This window comes from Taudactylus pleione, unplaced genomic scaffold (genome assembly GCF_031769625.1).
Source record: "Taudactylus pleione unplaced genomic scaffold, aTauple2 ptg000205l, whole genome shotgun sequence".
NCBI classification, from domain to species: Eukaryota; Metazoa; Chordata; class Amphibia; order Anura; family Myobatrachidae; genus Taudactylus; species Taudactylus pleione.
In genome coordinates this window covers 2,146,933-2,163,728 of record NW_028284607.1, presented here as the reverse complement: position 1 = coordinate 2,163,728, position 16,796 = coordinate 2,146,933, and the positions used below count along the sequence as shown (strand labels likewise).

Here is a 16,796-nt window from a genome sequence, read left to right as displayed (position 1 = left end):
GAAACCTTTGACTACCAGCAAGACAGGACACTTTGCATCCTCTGCGGTGGTGCCGAGCTTCATTGCCCGGGACCTCTTGGATTTTGCTTGTTTGCATCAAGCCCACAGCAGCCTTGTCTAATGGTGAGAAACTGTTTTATGGTTACCCCAATATTTGTCATCTTGATTTTATGGCATATATATATGTTTTAAATAAATTTTGTTTTCTCCTTTATCCTTGATTGGGATACATATATATTCTTTATCCATCTGAGGCATTAGCGCCATTCCTTTTCACCTACATCATTTTATTTTCTTTACTAGCCTGTGAAGTTGGTGTTTCCTTCAATAAGGTGTTTTAGGAGGCTGCTTATATCCAGTTTTGCGCAAACGTATTGATTGCCATTAATATTTTTGTGATTTATACCTGGGAGTTAGGCACTATGGGGGGAGGGTTAGGGTGCGGGGTGTAGAGGGTTAGGGTGTGGGGGGTTAGGGTGTGGAGGGTTAGGGTACGAGACAGGAGAGAAGAAGGTACTTACCGGACCCCTGACGGGATCTTCACCATCGTGATGCCGCTGTCTGTTTTTTGACCGCCGGCATCCCGTACGCTGGCAAATCATACCGATTTTGTTTACAGATAGCTTCTAAAGTTGCCTCACCTTTGCCCTTTATTCATGCACATTTTCCTATTGCTGTGTCACCAATTTTCATTTGTAGTCCTTATGTTTTCCTTTTAATTGCTCCATTTATTATCTGTGTATTTCCCTTTTTATTCCAGTATTCCAGAAGGTGTCATCCAGGAGCTGACACAAGTGCTGCTACCATTACTCTGGCTGCTGTCACCAGTGCAGAGGTGCCCACTGGTGAGAAATGCCTTCCTTGATGTCCTCTCTGTGTTGTTGCCACGTTGTGGAGAGGACTTTGCCAGACAAGTTCGGGAGACAGTCTGCACGGTGCTGAGTAAAAAGGAGCCACTTACACAGGTGAGAGCATCGAACAAGCTGCAGCTATAACTGGATAAAAGCCTTTACATTACTGATGGTGGCAAATATTTTTGTCTATTTTTTTTTTTTTAACCTGTGTCTCACATAAAACTATTATCCGTCCAGTTCTCCATGTTAGTCAGTGAACCCTCAGTCATATGTTGCTCATACAGGTGGGCGCTGACGCTTTCTATGATGCATGTGTCCGGTATGTCTGCAATGAAGCCACCAGGTTCTCTGACCAATCTGGTTACAGTTATTTATATCCGCTTATGGAGACTGCAGATACAGCTGTACTGAGATGGCTGAGTGAACGGCGGATAGGTGATGTTCCTGCTGCATTGGGTCATTTAATGAGGAACCTATTACAGGTATGACAAAGATATATGGTGTCATGTATATCGAACCATCGTTGTATGTGGTCTCATTTGTCATTATATAAAGATATATGTTCTCATTCTGGATTCATTCCTTCATGAATGCTGTGTTTGTATGCAGGTGCCTCTAATTTGGTTACACAGCCTAATAAAATAAAACAATCACAATAGCTGTCTACTACGAAATAACATCCTCTACCATCAGACAGATTGGATGACAGGGCTTAAAGGCTACCAGTCAGTAAAGTGGTAACAGAAGTTATTCCAAATGCTTATTTCGGTGTTGACACTGTATTGTAATGTACCTGTGTGTCTGCCAGTCCCCCATGGTTCCCTAATATCTTCTCAACCAAGAGGCAACCTGTTACCTTTTCATTTTATAGACACATTACTAAGCACCCAACAACACTCATCTATTTTACAGCTGTATGACTTCATGTCTATACTGCAGCTTCATTAAACCACACAAACGTCCTATAAATAGGCACATGATTTAGACTTTTAAAAATGGTATTTTGGGTAAGTAATCTAATTTAAATAAAACCACCCATACAAAATGTGAGGCATGAAAAAGAAATGTATAAATAAAGAATAAATTTACCACTACTGTCCAACTAAGGGACAAGTACAAATCACTATAATGTTTCCAGTGTGTTCATAGAATAGTTAATTGTATTCTATCCTCATATGTTTCTGACTGTATTCTTTTTATATCCCACCAGGACAAGTTATACAAAGTGTTAAGTAATGAGCTGCCTAAGAATCTTCAGCTGTATTTAGAGTCCTACGTTCACCTGCACAAAGTGTGCCCCACAGGTCTCTATCCTCCCAACACCAAGGACACTGAGTGTGCACACGTTCTTCTTACTCTCCTGGAATCAATGAAAGCAGGTCCACAACTCCACGGCCAGGCACTCTGCACACTGGGCTTGCTACTGGCTCAAGGGTAACTGCAAGTCTGCTACTGCTTGTAGATATCTGTAGGACACAAGGGAATGTTTTTGCAACCGTTTACTTGGATGATTAGATGTGGTTGTCACAGATGAAATCGCTGAATGTCTTCAAATGTATTGTGTAGTGACTGCTGATTGGGTATTCTCCATTCAGCTAAAGCAAAGCGGTTGTGCCAAATGAAGTAAATTGAGGTGCAAGATGTCAGGTTCTGTGTGTTATTGCAATATCAGTTTGTATAATGTAATGTGTGTTTTTTTATGTCTCTTTGGTAGTAAACTTTTGGACAGTCTCTCGCTTGGTACCCGCTGGCTCTCTGCTCTATTTGTTTGTGCAGACCCAACAGTGTCCTGTGAGAAATTACGATTGGCTGCAGCAGATGCTCTACAATTGGCTGGAGCTGACCTGGTGAAACTAGCACTCAGATGTAGTACCTTGGGCCTCACAGAGATGGCAGTGAGGTGAGAAGACTCTACTGTGATTTTCTATGTATTTTATTTTTTACTCCTTTTAAGTTTTCACCTGATGTCTTGCTTTTGCATTAGGACTGTATGGTGTGGCGTAGATCTGCTGCAAGATGAGGAAAGAGGTGTGCGAGAACTTGCCACCAGTTTTGCTGTAGCTGTCTTGAATCAGCCAGCTGAGAAGACCTTGCATAGTGACTGGGCCATTTTGGGTCTTCTGGGACTTCTGAGAGACAGTTTCTGGAGCTGTGAGGAGACCTTTTACGCTCTGATATTTCGCCTTCCCCCATACGATCTGCACAGTACACTTTCCTCTCTTCATGACAGGTGATTTGGTGGACACTACTCCTGTTTTCAAAAATAATTAGAAATACCAAAAATATTTTGATTGTTATCAATTTACTTGGTGTCACCTTTCCCTCTGCAACACATTAATGACCCTTCATATGTCTTGCAGATCGGTTACACTGTATGAGGAGGATAAGCCCAATACATTTGCAGACCCCAACTTTCTTTCCTCCCTGTTATGTCTTCTGCTCTATGACTTGCTGGGTTTCATGTCTCGCAAAGCGTCCTTGTGCTCGGTGGTACAACAATGGCTGGTAACTACAATGATTCCAGTGACAGATCAGTTAAAGAGATGCCTTAGCTGGGCGAAAAAGGAGGGTACGTTACAGAGCCATGAATGTATGTTAATGTTGTAGAAAGGTAATTGTCTCCCCTGTTTAGCTCAGAGGTTACCAAACGCGGCCCTCAATGCTCCCCAACAGTTCAGAGATATCCATGGTTAAGCACAGGTGACTCAATTAGTACATCAGTCAATTTGATCTAACCACCTGTGCTCAACCATGCATATCGCTAAAACCTGAAATGTTGGGGAGCCTTGAGGGCCGCGTTTGGGAACCTCTGGTTTAGCATATTACATATTTACTGAGCTTATAGAGGAAACTTATACTGGGAGTCACTTAAATGTGCAGAACTGCGCAGAATCCCCCTTGGCCTTGATTGCACAAGTGTCCCTCTTACTGCTTCCACTTGCACTTTGGAGGTGAAGATAATATCTAGGTGGACTTTGCTCAGTTTACACCATAAATGAGGCTAATACAAGCATTATTTTAGGGGAAAAATTTAAAAGTTTAATAAAAGGGTCGTGGCAAATTGTACTTTCATATGACAGTGGCACATTTGGTGCATCTTGGAATTTTTCCAGCGCACTTTGTAAATTAGGTAATCTATGTCCAAACTTCTAAATTCTTTGTTAATCTAGAGAAAGGCAGCACAAAACACATGGGTGGGGGTCAGGGATCCTTCCAAGTGGCTAGGATTATTATTTACTAATAATAGCATCAGACACAGTGACGTGTATGAAAGCTACTTAACACATTTTTAATGTATTCAGTGATGACTGTGCGATCACTGCCCCCCTTGGTGCAGGTTTCAACCGATGTCCCTCAGTGAAAACTCCCTTCCTATGTTAATGGTGCAACTGGTTCATAGTTGTGACACTAAAAGGTTAGGCTTACATTTGATTTAATGCTGGATGTATGTATACCTATTAATTCGGTAATGTCTAGTGTGCAGTTTTAGCAATGTAAGCAGCGTAAGATTTCAAAGTCCATTTTCACTTTTTGTTCATTGTTTTTTGAAATGATATGAGAGTAAAATCCCACTAGTTTAGCATGAGCTTTCTAATATACCTATCCTTTTCCTGTGATAAAACTGCTCTCTGTGGCCATATTACCCTGATGCCTCCTGCCTTTTTTTCCCCAGGCCCTGTATCTGTACTGTGGCTTACAGCCTCTGGTTGCCCACTTGTACATGCTGCTGTTGTGGGCCTATTGGTACGTGCTGAGCTGCTCCTCAGATCTCAAGAGATATTAACACAGAGTGGCATCAAATTGACACACTTAGAACTATCTCCAAATTCCTTGTCCGAGGAGCTCGCTCAGCTGAAGGAGGAACTTACACTTCATGGACTGAAATATTTCAGTATGGAAACCAAAGTGGGACTTCTCTGGAGATATTCGCCTACAATTGTAGACTCTGCTTGATGTCTACATTTATATTACTTGTTTCTATTTTTCTCCTTCATCCATTAGGGGACACTGGAGCTAAAGACAGTGGGGTATAGACGGTGGTAGAGTAGAACCTGGCACTTTAAATAATTTAGAAGTGTGTCTGGCTCCTCACCCTCTATGCCCCATCAGCCCCAGTTTAGAAAATGTGCCCGAGAGAGCCGGTAGGACATCAGGCTGTCTCCAACCTTTTCATATATATTTAGTTTCCTGTTCCATTTGACTTATGTTGTAGGTTGTGGACTTTTCTGTGGCTGTTCAGCAAGGAGTTCTGATTGTCTCCTGTTCTCTACGACGCTTGTTTCTCAGCTCGTTTTTCAATTGAGCCTATGGTTCTTGGCGGTTCCTTCTTTGGTTGGCCACTGGGTCAGCAAGTTCTCAGCACTCCCCACCCGAGAGGTTAGCTTTGGGACGTCCTCACTGTCTTTAGTTCCAGTGTCCCCTAGTGGATGAAGGAGAAAACAGGATTTTGGTACTTGCCGATAAATCCCTTTCTCCACAGGGGACACTGGACGTCCACCAGCACTGCGTACTTGCCGTTTTGTTTGGTTCATTATATGGTTGTGTGACTGCATTTGTTCCCTGCAGTGGGTTCCTCTGTTCTCCTTCAGTCAGTCTTGGTCCGTTCTGTGGACTACTTCTTCTCCTCGTTTTCCTGTTGTCCTCCGTCTCCTCTCGGGCTGTTTCTTAACTGGTGCAGAGGGGGAGGAGCCAGTCACTTCTAAATTATTTAAAGAGCCAGGCTCTACTCTACCGCCGTCTATACCCCACTGTCTTTAGCTCCAATGTCCCCTGTGGAATCGGAGAAAGGGATTTATCGGTAAGTACAAAAATCCTCTAATTTATACTGAATATAATAGTAAGAAAAAGCTAATAGGACTGTGACACATTCAAAGACCATTCCAGCTCCTCCAGCAAAAACTAACCTACCAATCAGCAGGTACTGTTTAAAGGTATGGAAATAAGAGATTATATGTACAGTGGCGTAACATGGTGGCGCTATATAAACAATAATAATTCTCTTAAATTACTGTGCAGATTTTGAAGGCGTTCTCTGATCTGATGTCCCATCCCAGCATATGTAAACAGCAGAAGCATTTTTCTATGTAACATGACTCTACCATGTGTTTTATTGTTTTTCAAAACAGAATTCAGTTTCGACTATGCAGGCAGATAAATAGGAAAAAATTAACAAACAATTATTATTATATATTTTAATAATGTTGCTGAAAAATAAAATGTGTTTTTATTTTTACTTTTGAATATATATGTGTACAGTTTTACTTTTAAATACATACATTTTATTTTTAAATACATAGATCATGCTATGCCATTTGTAACACATTTTTGTAAAATTGAAAGTCTATTTTGTTTTTCCAAATCAACATATATTTAACCTCCCATATTGAACTGTATTCCCCACACGCATATGTAGATAAACTGTTGCCATGGAACATATTAGATTTTCATTCCTCTACAGGTTCTCAAACTCTGTCCTCAGGTCTCCAAAAAGTGCATGTTTTCCAGGTCTCCTCACAGAATGACAAGTGAAATAATTATCTCCACCTGTGGATCTTTTAAAATGTGCCAGTGAGTAATGACTACACCTGTGCAGCTGCTGTGTAATCTGGAAATCATGAACTGTTTGTGGTCCTGAGGACCGAGTTTGAGAACCACTGCTCTATACCATATTTGACTACTTTTAAAAAAGCATCTCAAAGAGATTGTGAAAGCAACACACATCCTTGGGCACACAGCCACTCATGTAGCCATCAGCAACTGGAGAGCATTGGCCATTTTCTTGTAACATACTGTATCTTGCTTATTCTTCTCCTTAGTGTTTACTCAATGGTAAGGCGGTGAATAATGAGGTCATCATTATGTTGAACCACCCCTCCCTAGCCTCAAGGAGATTGCTAGAGGTAAATTTATTAAAGTGAAAGTTTTAGAAGTGAGTTTTAAAAGTGATGTTGCCCATAGCAACCAATCAGATTCTACTTAACATTTAACTAGCACCTTCTAGAAGATAATACCTAGAATCTGATTGGTTGCTATGGGCAACATCACTTTTAAAACTCACTTCTAAAAACTCTCACTTTAGTAAATTTACCCCCTAGACTCATCAGGGAGATCACCGCTACTTCAAGGTATCTCTCTGACATTCAGGAATATTTGACAACTATACGCTAAAACAGGCCTGGCCAAAACATTGATCGCAATCTACCGGTAGCTCGCAGAGCTTCCACTGGTAGATTGCGACCAACTTGTCTACAAGAACTGGGAACGCTGGCCTCTGAAGTGATCAGAAGCTAAAAAAGCCTCTCATCACTTCTGAGGCCAGCGTTCCCAGTGATGCAGTGCGCAGGTGAGGAGATTGCGCGCCTGCGGCATCCAGCTTGATCCAGTCAGCGGGAGCCCTGACAGCGTGGAGCGGTGCCCAGCGTGAAGTCAGGTAAGTTCTGCACAGGAGTGTGGGGGCTGTTCTGCACTGGGAGGGGGTACTACTACAGGGGGCATTGTGTATAAGTGGCACTACTGTGTGTCGTAACATGAATAAGATTGTGCTGCTGTGTGGTGTAATTTGAATTGGGGATACAATGTGTGATTTCGGCAGGACAGACCCCAAGCCCCTTGCTGCAATGTCACACCCTCTTGTTCCAGCTCAGTAGATCACAAGGGTTTTTAGCTTTAAAAGTAGATCACAGAGTCCAAAAGTCTGGCCACCCCTGCTCTAAACATTCCAGAACTCTGTACAATATAATATATAAATAAGTGAGGCATTCCTAGCATGAGCTGGAATAGTACTGGGCTCTACTACTAATACTAGTAATATGTGAGTTTTCCTGCATATTACTGTCACTACTGGCTTATTTGAGCTTTATTACTTAAGCTGATATATCAATGCTGCTAGCTTATCAATGGACATTACCATTGGGATATTACTGAGTATTACTATTATTGATGGCTCATTACTTTATAAATAGAGATGTGCGGTTTGGATTTACTCGGATATGTTTGGTTCTCATAAATGGCAACATATTGGCTATGCGGCTCTCACGTGTTTTCGATAGCCAATAAGATAAATCCAAACTAATCTGAACTTGCGCTAATTTGGCGATAAGAACCGATTAAAACCGAACCCGCACATCTCTATTTTTTTTTTTCTGTGTCTCATTATATATTGCAGTGACGGTTACTGAAGCTATAGACAAAATAACAGTTTAACTGAAATGGATATGCAGATAGAGGTAATCAATTGTTAGTATTGCGTTACAAACTAAACATTGTTGTTTTTTTATGATAGTATTACTTTAAAAGAGCTACTAACAATGTTAAAAACAAAATCCACATTGCATCACAGATATACTATGCTGAATATGCAAGCTATTGGTTCACTGTATGTGTCATTTAATAGACTTAATAACAGTAAAGGGGCCTATCCATTACACGACTTTTGGAAAGATCCGACCAAAACCAGAAGGTTTTGGTCGCATTGTTCACAAAGTCGTGTAATGGATAGCCGGCAAGGACCAGCGATGCGCGCGCACACTGGGTCCTTGCCGACCCCAACTATCTACTGAACATGCCCGTCAACCTGATGACTCTTGCCAGGTTCGGCATATTCAGGGATAGGAGGTCGGGCTCCTGCACTGAATGACGTTCAGTGAACGACGTTCAGTTCGGGCACCGCTCCTTGGCAACCTGAAGGTCTGAACGCTAGACGTTCAGTCTTTCAGGTCGCCTAGTGGATAGGCCCCTTAAGTCTGCTGTGCATAGGAACAAATTACCGACAATCTAAATATATGAAAAAGTTTTGAATGAGCTGTTTTTAGTGCGCTTTTATACAAAGTGGTCATTTAGGACAGAATGTTGTTGACCCTACTTAGCATATTGTTTTAATATATAAAGCTGTGCCTGGGAGCTAAGGGAGGATTTCTGGGTCTGTAAGCAGAGCAGATCCATTTCTATATGTGAGGCAGGTTCTTCCAGTTTACCAAAGTAAACCGCAGTCAGGTGTGGCGCAATCTGGTCAGCCTACCCTGCACAGCAGAGAGGTGCCGTCTCCTCCATTTGCCAGGCGCCCTGTAAAATTTTGTTACCAGCGGGCACCTGGCGGCTCCTTCCCTGCAGCCGGAGCTCACACCTGAGCCCCGCCTTTCCGGCTCCCCCAGTGGGTGTAGGGAGAGACGTCATAACATCTCTCCCCACAGTGCCAAGCTCATAGACCTGTCAAACGGCGGCAGGCGTGTTGGCTTCAGATAATTACAGTGTTGTGTGTGTCATTATGTGTAAGGGGCACTACTGCTATGGACATTGTATAGGGGGCACTACTACTGTGGGTATTTTATAGGAGGCAGTACTACTGTGGGCATTGTGTAAGGGATACTACTACTGTGGGCATTATGTCTATAAGGGGCAGTACTGTGGGTATTGTGTATAAGGGTCACTACTGTATGTCGTAGCGTGAATAAGGGGCACTACTGTGTGTCATAACGTGAATAAGGAACACTACTATGTGGTGTAATGTGAATCAGGGGCACTATGGGCCTAATTCAGACCCGCTCGCGAGCGCTGAGCGCTCGCAAGCGGGTCCATGGTGCCCTAATGCGCATGACGGAGGGAGCTCCGTAGTGCGCATGTGCGAGACCTGCATAGCAACAGCCAAGCTGTCGCTATGGGTCTCGCACCAAAGGGGGCGTGCTGTCGATGGTGAGTGACAGCACGCCCCCTTTGGTGGGCGTGCCGAGGGCATTGCTGCCCAGACGGAGGCGTTCCCATGGGAACGCCTACCGTCTGGGTCCGGCCCCACTGATAGAGCCAAAAGCACTCCTGGGCTTGCGGCAGCGAGACCCTACCGCAGGGTCTCGTCGCAAGCCCCCATCTTTTTGGCCGCTCGCATAAGCTGTGGGTGGTCACCCACAGCTATGCGAGCGGCCAGGAGGCCGCTCCATTTTTAGGTAGGAGGGCCCTGATTCAGAGCCAGCGCTCTGGTCAGAGCGTCCGGCTCTGAATCAGGCCCTATGTGCGGTGTAATGTGCATAAGATTGTGCTACTGTGTGTCGTAATTTGAAATAGGGGTACTATTGTGTGACCACACCCCTTTTTGCAGGCGCAAATTTATAGTTTGCAGGGGGCACCGAACACCCTAGCACCGACCCTGACCGCAATGAAACAATAACCTATCGCCTGCCTCTATTGTCTGTACACTGGTGGCCAACTATCGGGGGCAATGCCATGGCAGTGAAATGATTAATGTATGCAGAGAAGTTATATTCCCTGTGTAAAATACCCATGTTTTCTGCAACATCTATAGGCCAGGTTGAGTCTCCCATATCCAAAATGCTTGGGACCAGGGGTATTTTGGATATCGGAATATTCCATACTTTGGGATATTTGTATACCATAATGAGGGATCTTGGGAATGGGACCCAAATCTAAACACAGAATGCTTTTATGTTTTATATACACCTTATACACAGCCTGCAGGTCATTTTATACAATATTTTTAATAATTTAGTGGCTCAAACAAAGTTTGTGTACATACATGAAATTAATTTGTTTTATATACACCTTATACACACTGCCTGAAGGTGATTTTATACTATATTTTTAATAATTTGGTGCCTTAAACAAAGTTTGTGTACATTGAACCCTCAAAAAGCAAAGGTTTCACTATGTCAGTCATGCTAAAAAATATTCAGTATTTTGGAACATTTGGATATTGGAGACTCATCCTGTATTATACAGATGTTAGAAGAAGAACACTGCTTTATTGCAGTGTTATATCCAGAAAGTTTGTTTCTACTTCAGGGTCCATAGGGGGTCCACAGGGTTGACCTTGGGGTATAGGTTGGGAACCAAATCCGGGCACCACGCAGTTAAAGCTTTTAGCTCCCAGGATGCACTTGGGTCCACTCTCCCTATAACCCCACCCCCAGCCAGAGGCACCTCAGTTTAAGTTGTGCCCGGCCGGAGTCGGGTCACCGTTTAGTGCAGTGGGGAGCTGATTAGCAGCCCCTAAGCTTTATTTTTTCTTTTTTCTAAGTACAGAGTTTTTTTATTTTTACTTTGGACTTTCAGAGCGGCAGCGTCGGACTGTCCATAGGACGTCTAAGCTGCCGCGCCGGCGCTGAGACGCCAGTACAGATCTGGGGATCTCAGCGGGACCCCAGAGTCTGTACTAGCCGGACTCTGCGGGCGCCCAGGACTGCTGCCGGATCTACGGGGAGCAGGTAAGGTCGCGGATCACCGCTTGCGGTGATCCGCGCATTTAATATGCAGTCCTGTGCCTCCGGTCTCCGGGGACAGACCGGAGGCGCCGGCAGTGGCGGTGGGCCCCCCATACCCCGTGTGTCCACTAGACCACCAGGGACTTACTGATCGGCGCTGGGAGCCGGCGTCCCGGGAGGTTAATAGCCGGCCAGGGGAGGAAGCTTTCCCTGTTACAGCGGCTCCTCCCCTCAGCTCAGCGCGCCTTTCAGTATGTATAGTCTGGCGTCGCTGAGCTGCTTCCTCCGCGGGCCACGCTTCTTCTGAGGTCTCCAGCGGCCATTTTCTTGTGGTGCAGCAGCAGAGCTCCGGAGATGGCAGTGAGTCCAGTCCCCCTGCGTACCTCACCATCAGGTCAGTGTACACAGCGCTGTAGCCTTCCCAGACACTGAATCTGGGTAAGTTGAATGCAGTGTAATAGTGCAGTATATTATATGACATGTTTATGTATATATCTGCATGGTATGTGACTTATGCTAGTGCTGACTGTCTGTATTTAATTCTCTCACCTGTCAGTGTATATCTATCCCTTTTCCTTATCTGCCCTAATACAGCTGTACTTAGGGTGGTTCTGAGACCTCACATTTATATACTCGTTGATATTTGTGAGGTTTGTCACATACTGTTGCGTGCTGCACGTTGCCACATTTTCGTTGGAACTGTGTGTTGCATACGCTTAAAATGGGTCCCTGCGGCTAATTTTAGCATCCGTCAGGACCAGTATAGCACTGCTTGATATTTCCGCCAAGATTGGTCAGATATGTTTGACCAGGAGATAGAGCGTTATACTGCACCCATTTTTGCTATCCTGCAAGTCATGTGCTGCAGGTGTTAGTGCAGAGGATTTGTTTCATAAAGGGTTCTGTGTGTGGCGTCATCTGGTGCCGGCCCCTTTCACGACCCCCTTGGGAGGTTTGTTTTCTCGGGATCCTCTCAATTGCGGATCGCCGGGTGGGCCCCATTGTTGTACCTCACTTGGGGTTACTTCACCATACTGCCCTTTTCATCTCAGGGTATCTCGCAGTTTCTTGCACTCTTCCCCTGTGACACAGACTATCGCTCCCTGCAGGGGGTTTGCGCAGTATATGAAATCCCCCTGGTGCCACCATAGTCTGTCATTCCCCTTGCAGGGATTCCCACGGCCACCCTGGGTGGATGTCGTTTTCTACGAAACGCAAATTGGCATGGTTGACGCCCTGTGGTTACTTCCCAGTTGACTCTGCGTGAACTGGATACTGTTGTGGGCTCTTTCCCTCTTACACGGGGGGAAGCCTATTTCAAGTATTATTATCCCTGCTTTGGGCTGGTGGCAGGTCCATTCTGGTTAGAGTGAATGTTGACCTGCACCTGTATCATACACCCTCAGTATTGCGTGCCTTCTGGTTCCCTGTTGCTGACTAGCGGGGGGATCGCATGGCGGGACTCTGGCTGTTGTCCGTTATGAGGTATTACAACAGTGTTTGGCCTCCTGTCCCAAATTCCCTGAGGGTCATCACGAGCCCCTCATGGGGTGGATGGGCGTGTTACTCGTCAGATTACAGACGTTACTATGCATCCCATTCCTGCGTGGTCGGATTCTTCTGATCCGTAGGTGGTTACTCTGCCTGAAATCAGTATACTCGCTTTCAGGGGTTGTTACCCATCCTACCATGGCTATAGCATGGTTGGTTAATACTATTGCATACTAAAGAGCTGATGCATTTGTAATGTTTTTTCCCCACCAACACGTCTGGGGTTCAAATGTATTTGGTCGCTCATGTAATATATGCAGTTGTCATAGGTGGACATGCCTATATTGGATACCAGTCTCCTAACTTTCAGAGTTCCGGCTGCGACGGTATCCTCCGTAATACCCTATGGCTGCGCTCTGGGAATGCAGAGGTGCAGATACCATCTATAGGGTAGATCTTGTTGGGTCCTGACCTTGACAGTGGCAGTACAAATTTCCCGCCTTCAGCTATGCCCACTACAGGGCCTCAGACTGTCTATTAAGTCTTTTTGTCCTCTGGGTCAGACTAAAGGTCTGTTTCTTCAACCGAGCAGGCCTGGACTGCCAGCCGATCCTGCTTCTGAACCTACGGATATATCGTCAGCATGACGAGACAGGCCTACCACTGGGAGATGGCGATTTTCTCAGTTCGCCCGGTACTAGTGTTTAGTTGCCGCGGCTACGTGGGTAGGAGGGTACGCCCTCTCTTTGCTCAGGCGGCCTATTTCCATGTGATGGTACGCAGGCTCTTATTCGGACCCGAACAGGGCCTTACGAATCCAGAAAGCTATACAGTTGTTGGGGTAAGCGGAGCTAATTGGGCCATCCCCACTTTCTCAGCGAGGGGACTGGTTGTTCTGCTTTCTTTCTGGTGCGGTGGCTGAATGGTCCTCTTTGGCCTATTCTCTGTCTCAATTCCCTGAACCAGTTCCTAAAGCTACCTGGGCTCAGGAGGCAATCCCTATGCTCCATCATACTATGTTTGGAACCTGGGGACTTTATGGTATCACTGGATATACAGGACGCGTGCCTACGGGCACTTACAGAGACCTTGCCTCAGCATGGACTGAGGTTTGCTGTATCACAGCACTTACGGTTTTCGGGCTCTGCCTGTTGGGACTGTTCTCAGCCCCACAGGGGTTTACCAGCGTTTTGGATTTTCTGACCGTTCTTCTGTTCAGTATATCCCAATGCTCCTGTACCTGGATGGCCTCCTGCTCTTAGCAGGATCACCGGGGTACTTTACAGCCGGGTCAGGTTGACTGTGGCTTCTTCAGGGTGCAAAAGTTTAATCAATGGGGAAAAAGTCCTCCCTGCATCCCTCTCTGGGTATTCTTCATCTAGGAGCCCTGCTGGATTCTCAGAATCTGAGAATTCTTCTGGTGTAAGATGGCATCTCCACTCTTCCATTAGGAGTGCGTGGATGTCTGCGCAGTCGACATATGTCTTTGCACTCTGGGAGGCATGGTCCACTATTCAGTGTCTGCCTTTGGAAGGGTGGAATGGGCTTAGTTCCATTCCAGGCCTTTCCATAATTGGCTTATCTCCAGATGGAACAAGTTTTTTTTCTGTCTGATCACTGTTCAAATGATGCTGCTCTCCCCGGAGGCAAGTCTGTCCCTTTTCGGGTGACTATGACCATCTCGTCCAGGGTATTCTTTGCTAAGGACAGTGTCTGGTTCGCATCCATTTCAGTGCAATTGGATGTCTGTCGATTCCACCCTGTCAATTAACTTGTTGGAACTTTAGCCTGTCTTGGGCCTTCACTCTGGCATAGCCCTTGTTTCCCGGTGAACCTGAAATAGTTCAGTCCGACAGGGTCAGAACAGTAGCTTCCTTTTTAGCAATACTGTTCGTTGGGTGGCAATGTCAGGTATGTCATACATTCGGACATTGTCTGAGGGTCTCCTCCCGACCATCTCGACAGTGTTCATTTCAGGTGCTCTCCATTGGGAAGCGGGAGTCCTCAGCCGTTACGACGTGCATCCCGGGGACTAGTCTCTTCCCCAAGAGAGGTTTCATCTCCTGGTGAGCAGGGGGGGGGGGGGGGCCCTCCTGAGGTGACACTCATGGCCTTCTGACTCTATCACACTATGGTGTTACAGTCCAACTCTGGGGATTCTGAAGCAACCTTCAGTGACTCTTTGTCGGTGAAGGGGTTCTTCCAATTTGCGTACCTGTGTTCTCCAGTCTCCATTATTCCTCGAGGGAAGTGTTTCAATCGAGACAGAGATGCTTTCCTGCTGGTGGCTCCTGATTGCCCCAGATGTCAGGGGTACTTGGTTTTTCGGAGTCTCTCCACCGATACTCCATTCCTGATGCTTCACTACCCAGACCTGTTGTCTCAGGGTCCTGGGGTTTGCCTTGGACCTGGGTCGTTTGTCTTTGACTACGTCCCTACAGTGTTCTTACGGCTTCCATGGCTTTGTCATCGTTGGAATGATTGGAGCACATGGATCAGCTTTTGCTGGGACCTACCACAAACTGTGGCAGCCATCATTCTTATGGTATTATACCTATCGATACGATCCTCTGGTGTCCAGGATTTCCAGATATTCTGGCATTCCTTCCGGCTGGCTTGGGTTTCACCCTCGGCCTGGCCTTCCTGACAGTGCAGATCTCTACACTGTCAGTATGATTAGGTTATGGAATTGCTCCGCTCTGATATCCAGTTCATCCTTTGGAGTGTTTTCTGGATTATGCCTCCATTTGTCCTCCCTAGGGACTCCTTGGGAGTTAGGAGTGGTTCTTTGTTAACTCCAGGGAAAGTTAATGGAACCGCTGGTTGTGATAGCCATTACATGGTCTATTGCTTTGGCTTTCTCTCTTTCTATCAGGGAGTTTATATCAACCAGGTGAGTGTCGGAATTGGGAGCGTTCTCATGTGGCTCCCTCTTCTGGAGGGCATCTTGTCAGGGTGTGAGTTGCTCTCACCCTGTGTTTCTTCTTAGTGATTTTCAGGTTCCATATTATTCTGGAACTTATGGTGCGGCCATTCAGTCCCCAGTCCTCTCGGCTGGTGTGGCCTCATTGACTGTGGTCCGGCCTCTGTGGATTTATGTGATCCATTCAAGTTCCTGACGGAAATCGGACTCCTTATTGGTGGTCTGAGATTTCTGGTTTTAACAGGAAAGGATGGCCGGCCTATGGCCATATGTTGGCTGGACGGCCTCGTATGTCTTCTTCAGGGGCCTACCCATGGGTAGGCCTTTCTGTTGTTGCTGCTTGTTTTTTCTCGGGCCATGTAACCCTCGTGGGTGGCTCGTTGTGGCGCCTTGGCTGCTTTGCCTTGCTAGGTGGCCACGTGGTCTTCTGTCCACACCTTTTTAAGGTTCTAGGTATTGTTTTCCTTTGCCTCTCAGGATGCTTCCGTTTTGGCGGCGGTTTCTCCTCTCAGCACAGGAGCGTCCCCTCCCTTGGTTGAACTGCTTTGGGACATCCCCAAGGTCAACCCTGTGGACCCCCTATGGACCCTGAAGTAGAAAACAAGAGATATGGTAAGAACTTAAATTTGTTATCTCTGTTTCTACGAAGTCCATAGGGTCCACAGGGCGCCCGCCCTGACGCACCTGGCTTCAAATGGGCTGTGTGACTGGTCACCGGTTTTCCGTCTCCCATTTCTGTGAGTATGGTTATCGAGTGTTCCAGTTTTCTCTCTTTTTTTTCTCCTCCTCCGGCCTTTGGCTACTTACAAACTGAGGTGCCTCTGGCTGGGGGTGGGGTTATAGGGAGAGTGGACCCAAGTGCATCCTGGGAGCTAAAAGCTTTAACTGCGTGGTGCCCGGATTTGGTTCCCAACCTATACCCCAAGGTCAACCCTGTGGACCCTATGGACTTCGTAGAAACAGAGATAACAAAGGTAAGTTCTTACCATATCTCTTGTTTTTCTTCATTTTCTAAAATCAATATAGGTAATTTATTTTACCCAGTCCTGCATGCTTATACGCTTTGTATATAGTGGGGCACCAAATAGCTTCATATACACTCCATATAAAAGTATCAGTCTGAACATAACCTACAAGGTGAGCAGTCTTCAGTCAGTACCACCCCCAGATCCAGCAGACTTATACAACAATAAGAGAGAATGTTTGTTTTTAAATTAGTTTGAAGTGGTCATTAAAGAGCTCTCATTACCTTCTTTTTTGGTGTTGTCTAAGTACCTTCATGTAGAACAACATTGTATAAGCATGTGCTCATAGTCTGAA

The 16,796-nt window shown here is 45.6% G+C and overlaps 1 protein-coding gene across 2 annotated transcripts in view; it reads left to right on the top strand.

Annotated features, from left to right (window-relative positions):
- Window positions 1–6,087, top strand: part of LOC148517947 (tRNA (32-2'-O)-methyltransferase regulator THADA-like) — a 51,954-nt gene extending 45,867 nt beyond the window's left edge. For both annotated transcript variants that reach the window (XM_088477837.1, XM_088477838.1), the window contains 7 exons: window positions 761–965; window positions 1,139–1,336; window positions 2,065–2,288; window positions 2,569–2,754; window positions 2,839–3,084; window positions 3,215–3,423; window positions 4,528–6,087. In XM_088477837.1, the coding sequence (XP_088333963.1) occupies window positions 761–965; window positions 1,139–1,336; window positions 2,065–2,288; window positions 2,569–2,754; window positions 2,839–3,084; window positions 3,215–3,423; window positions 4,528–4,808 (1,549 nt within the window). In that variant the 3' untranslated portion in view covers window positions 4,809–6,087. The remainder of the gene's footprint in view (window positions 1–760; window positions 966–1,138; window positions 1,337–2,064; window positions 2,289–2,568; window positions 2,755–2,838; window positions 3,085–3,214; window positions 3,424–4,527) is intronic.
- The last annotated feature ends 10,709 nt before the right edge of the window (window positions 6,088–16,796 follow it).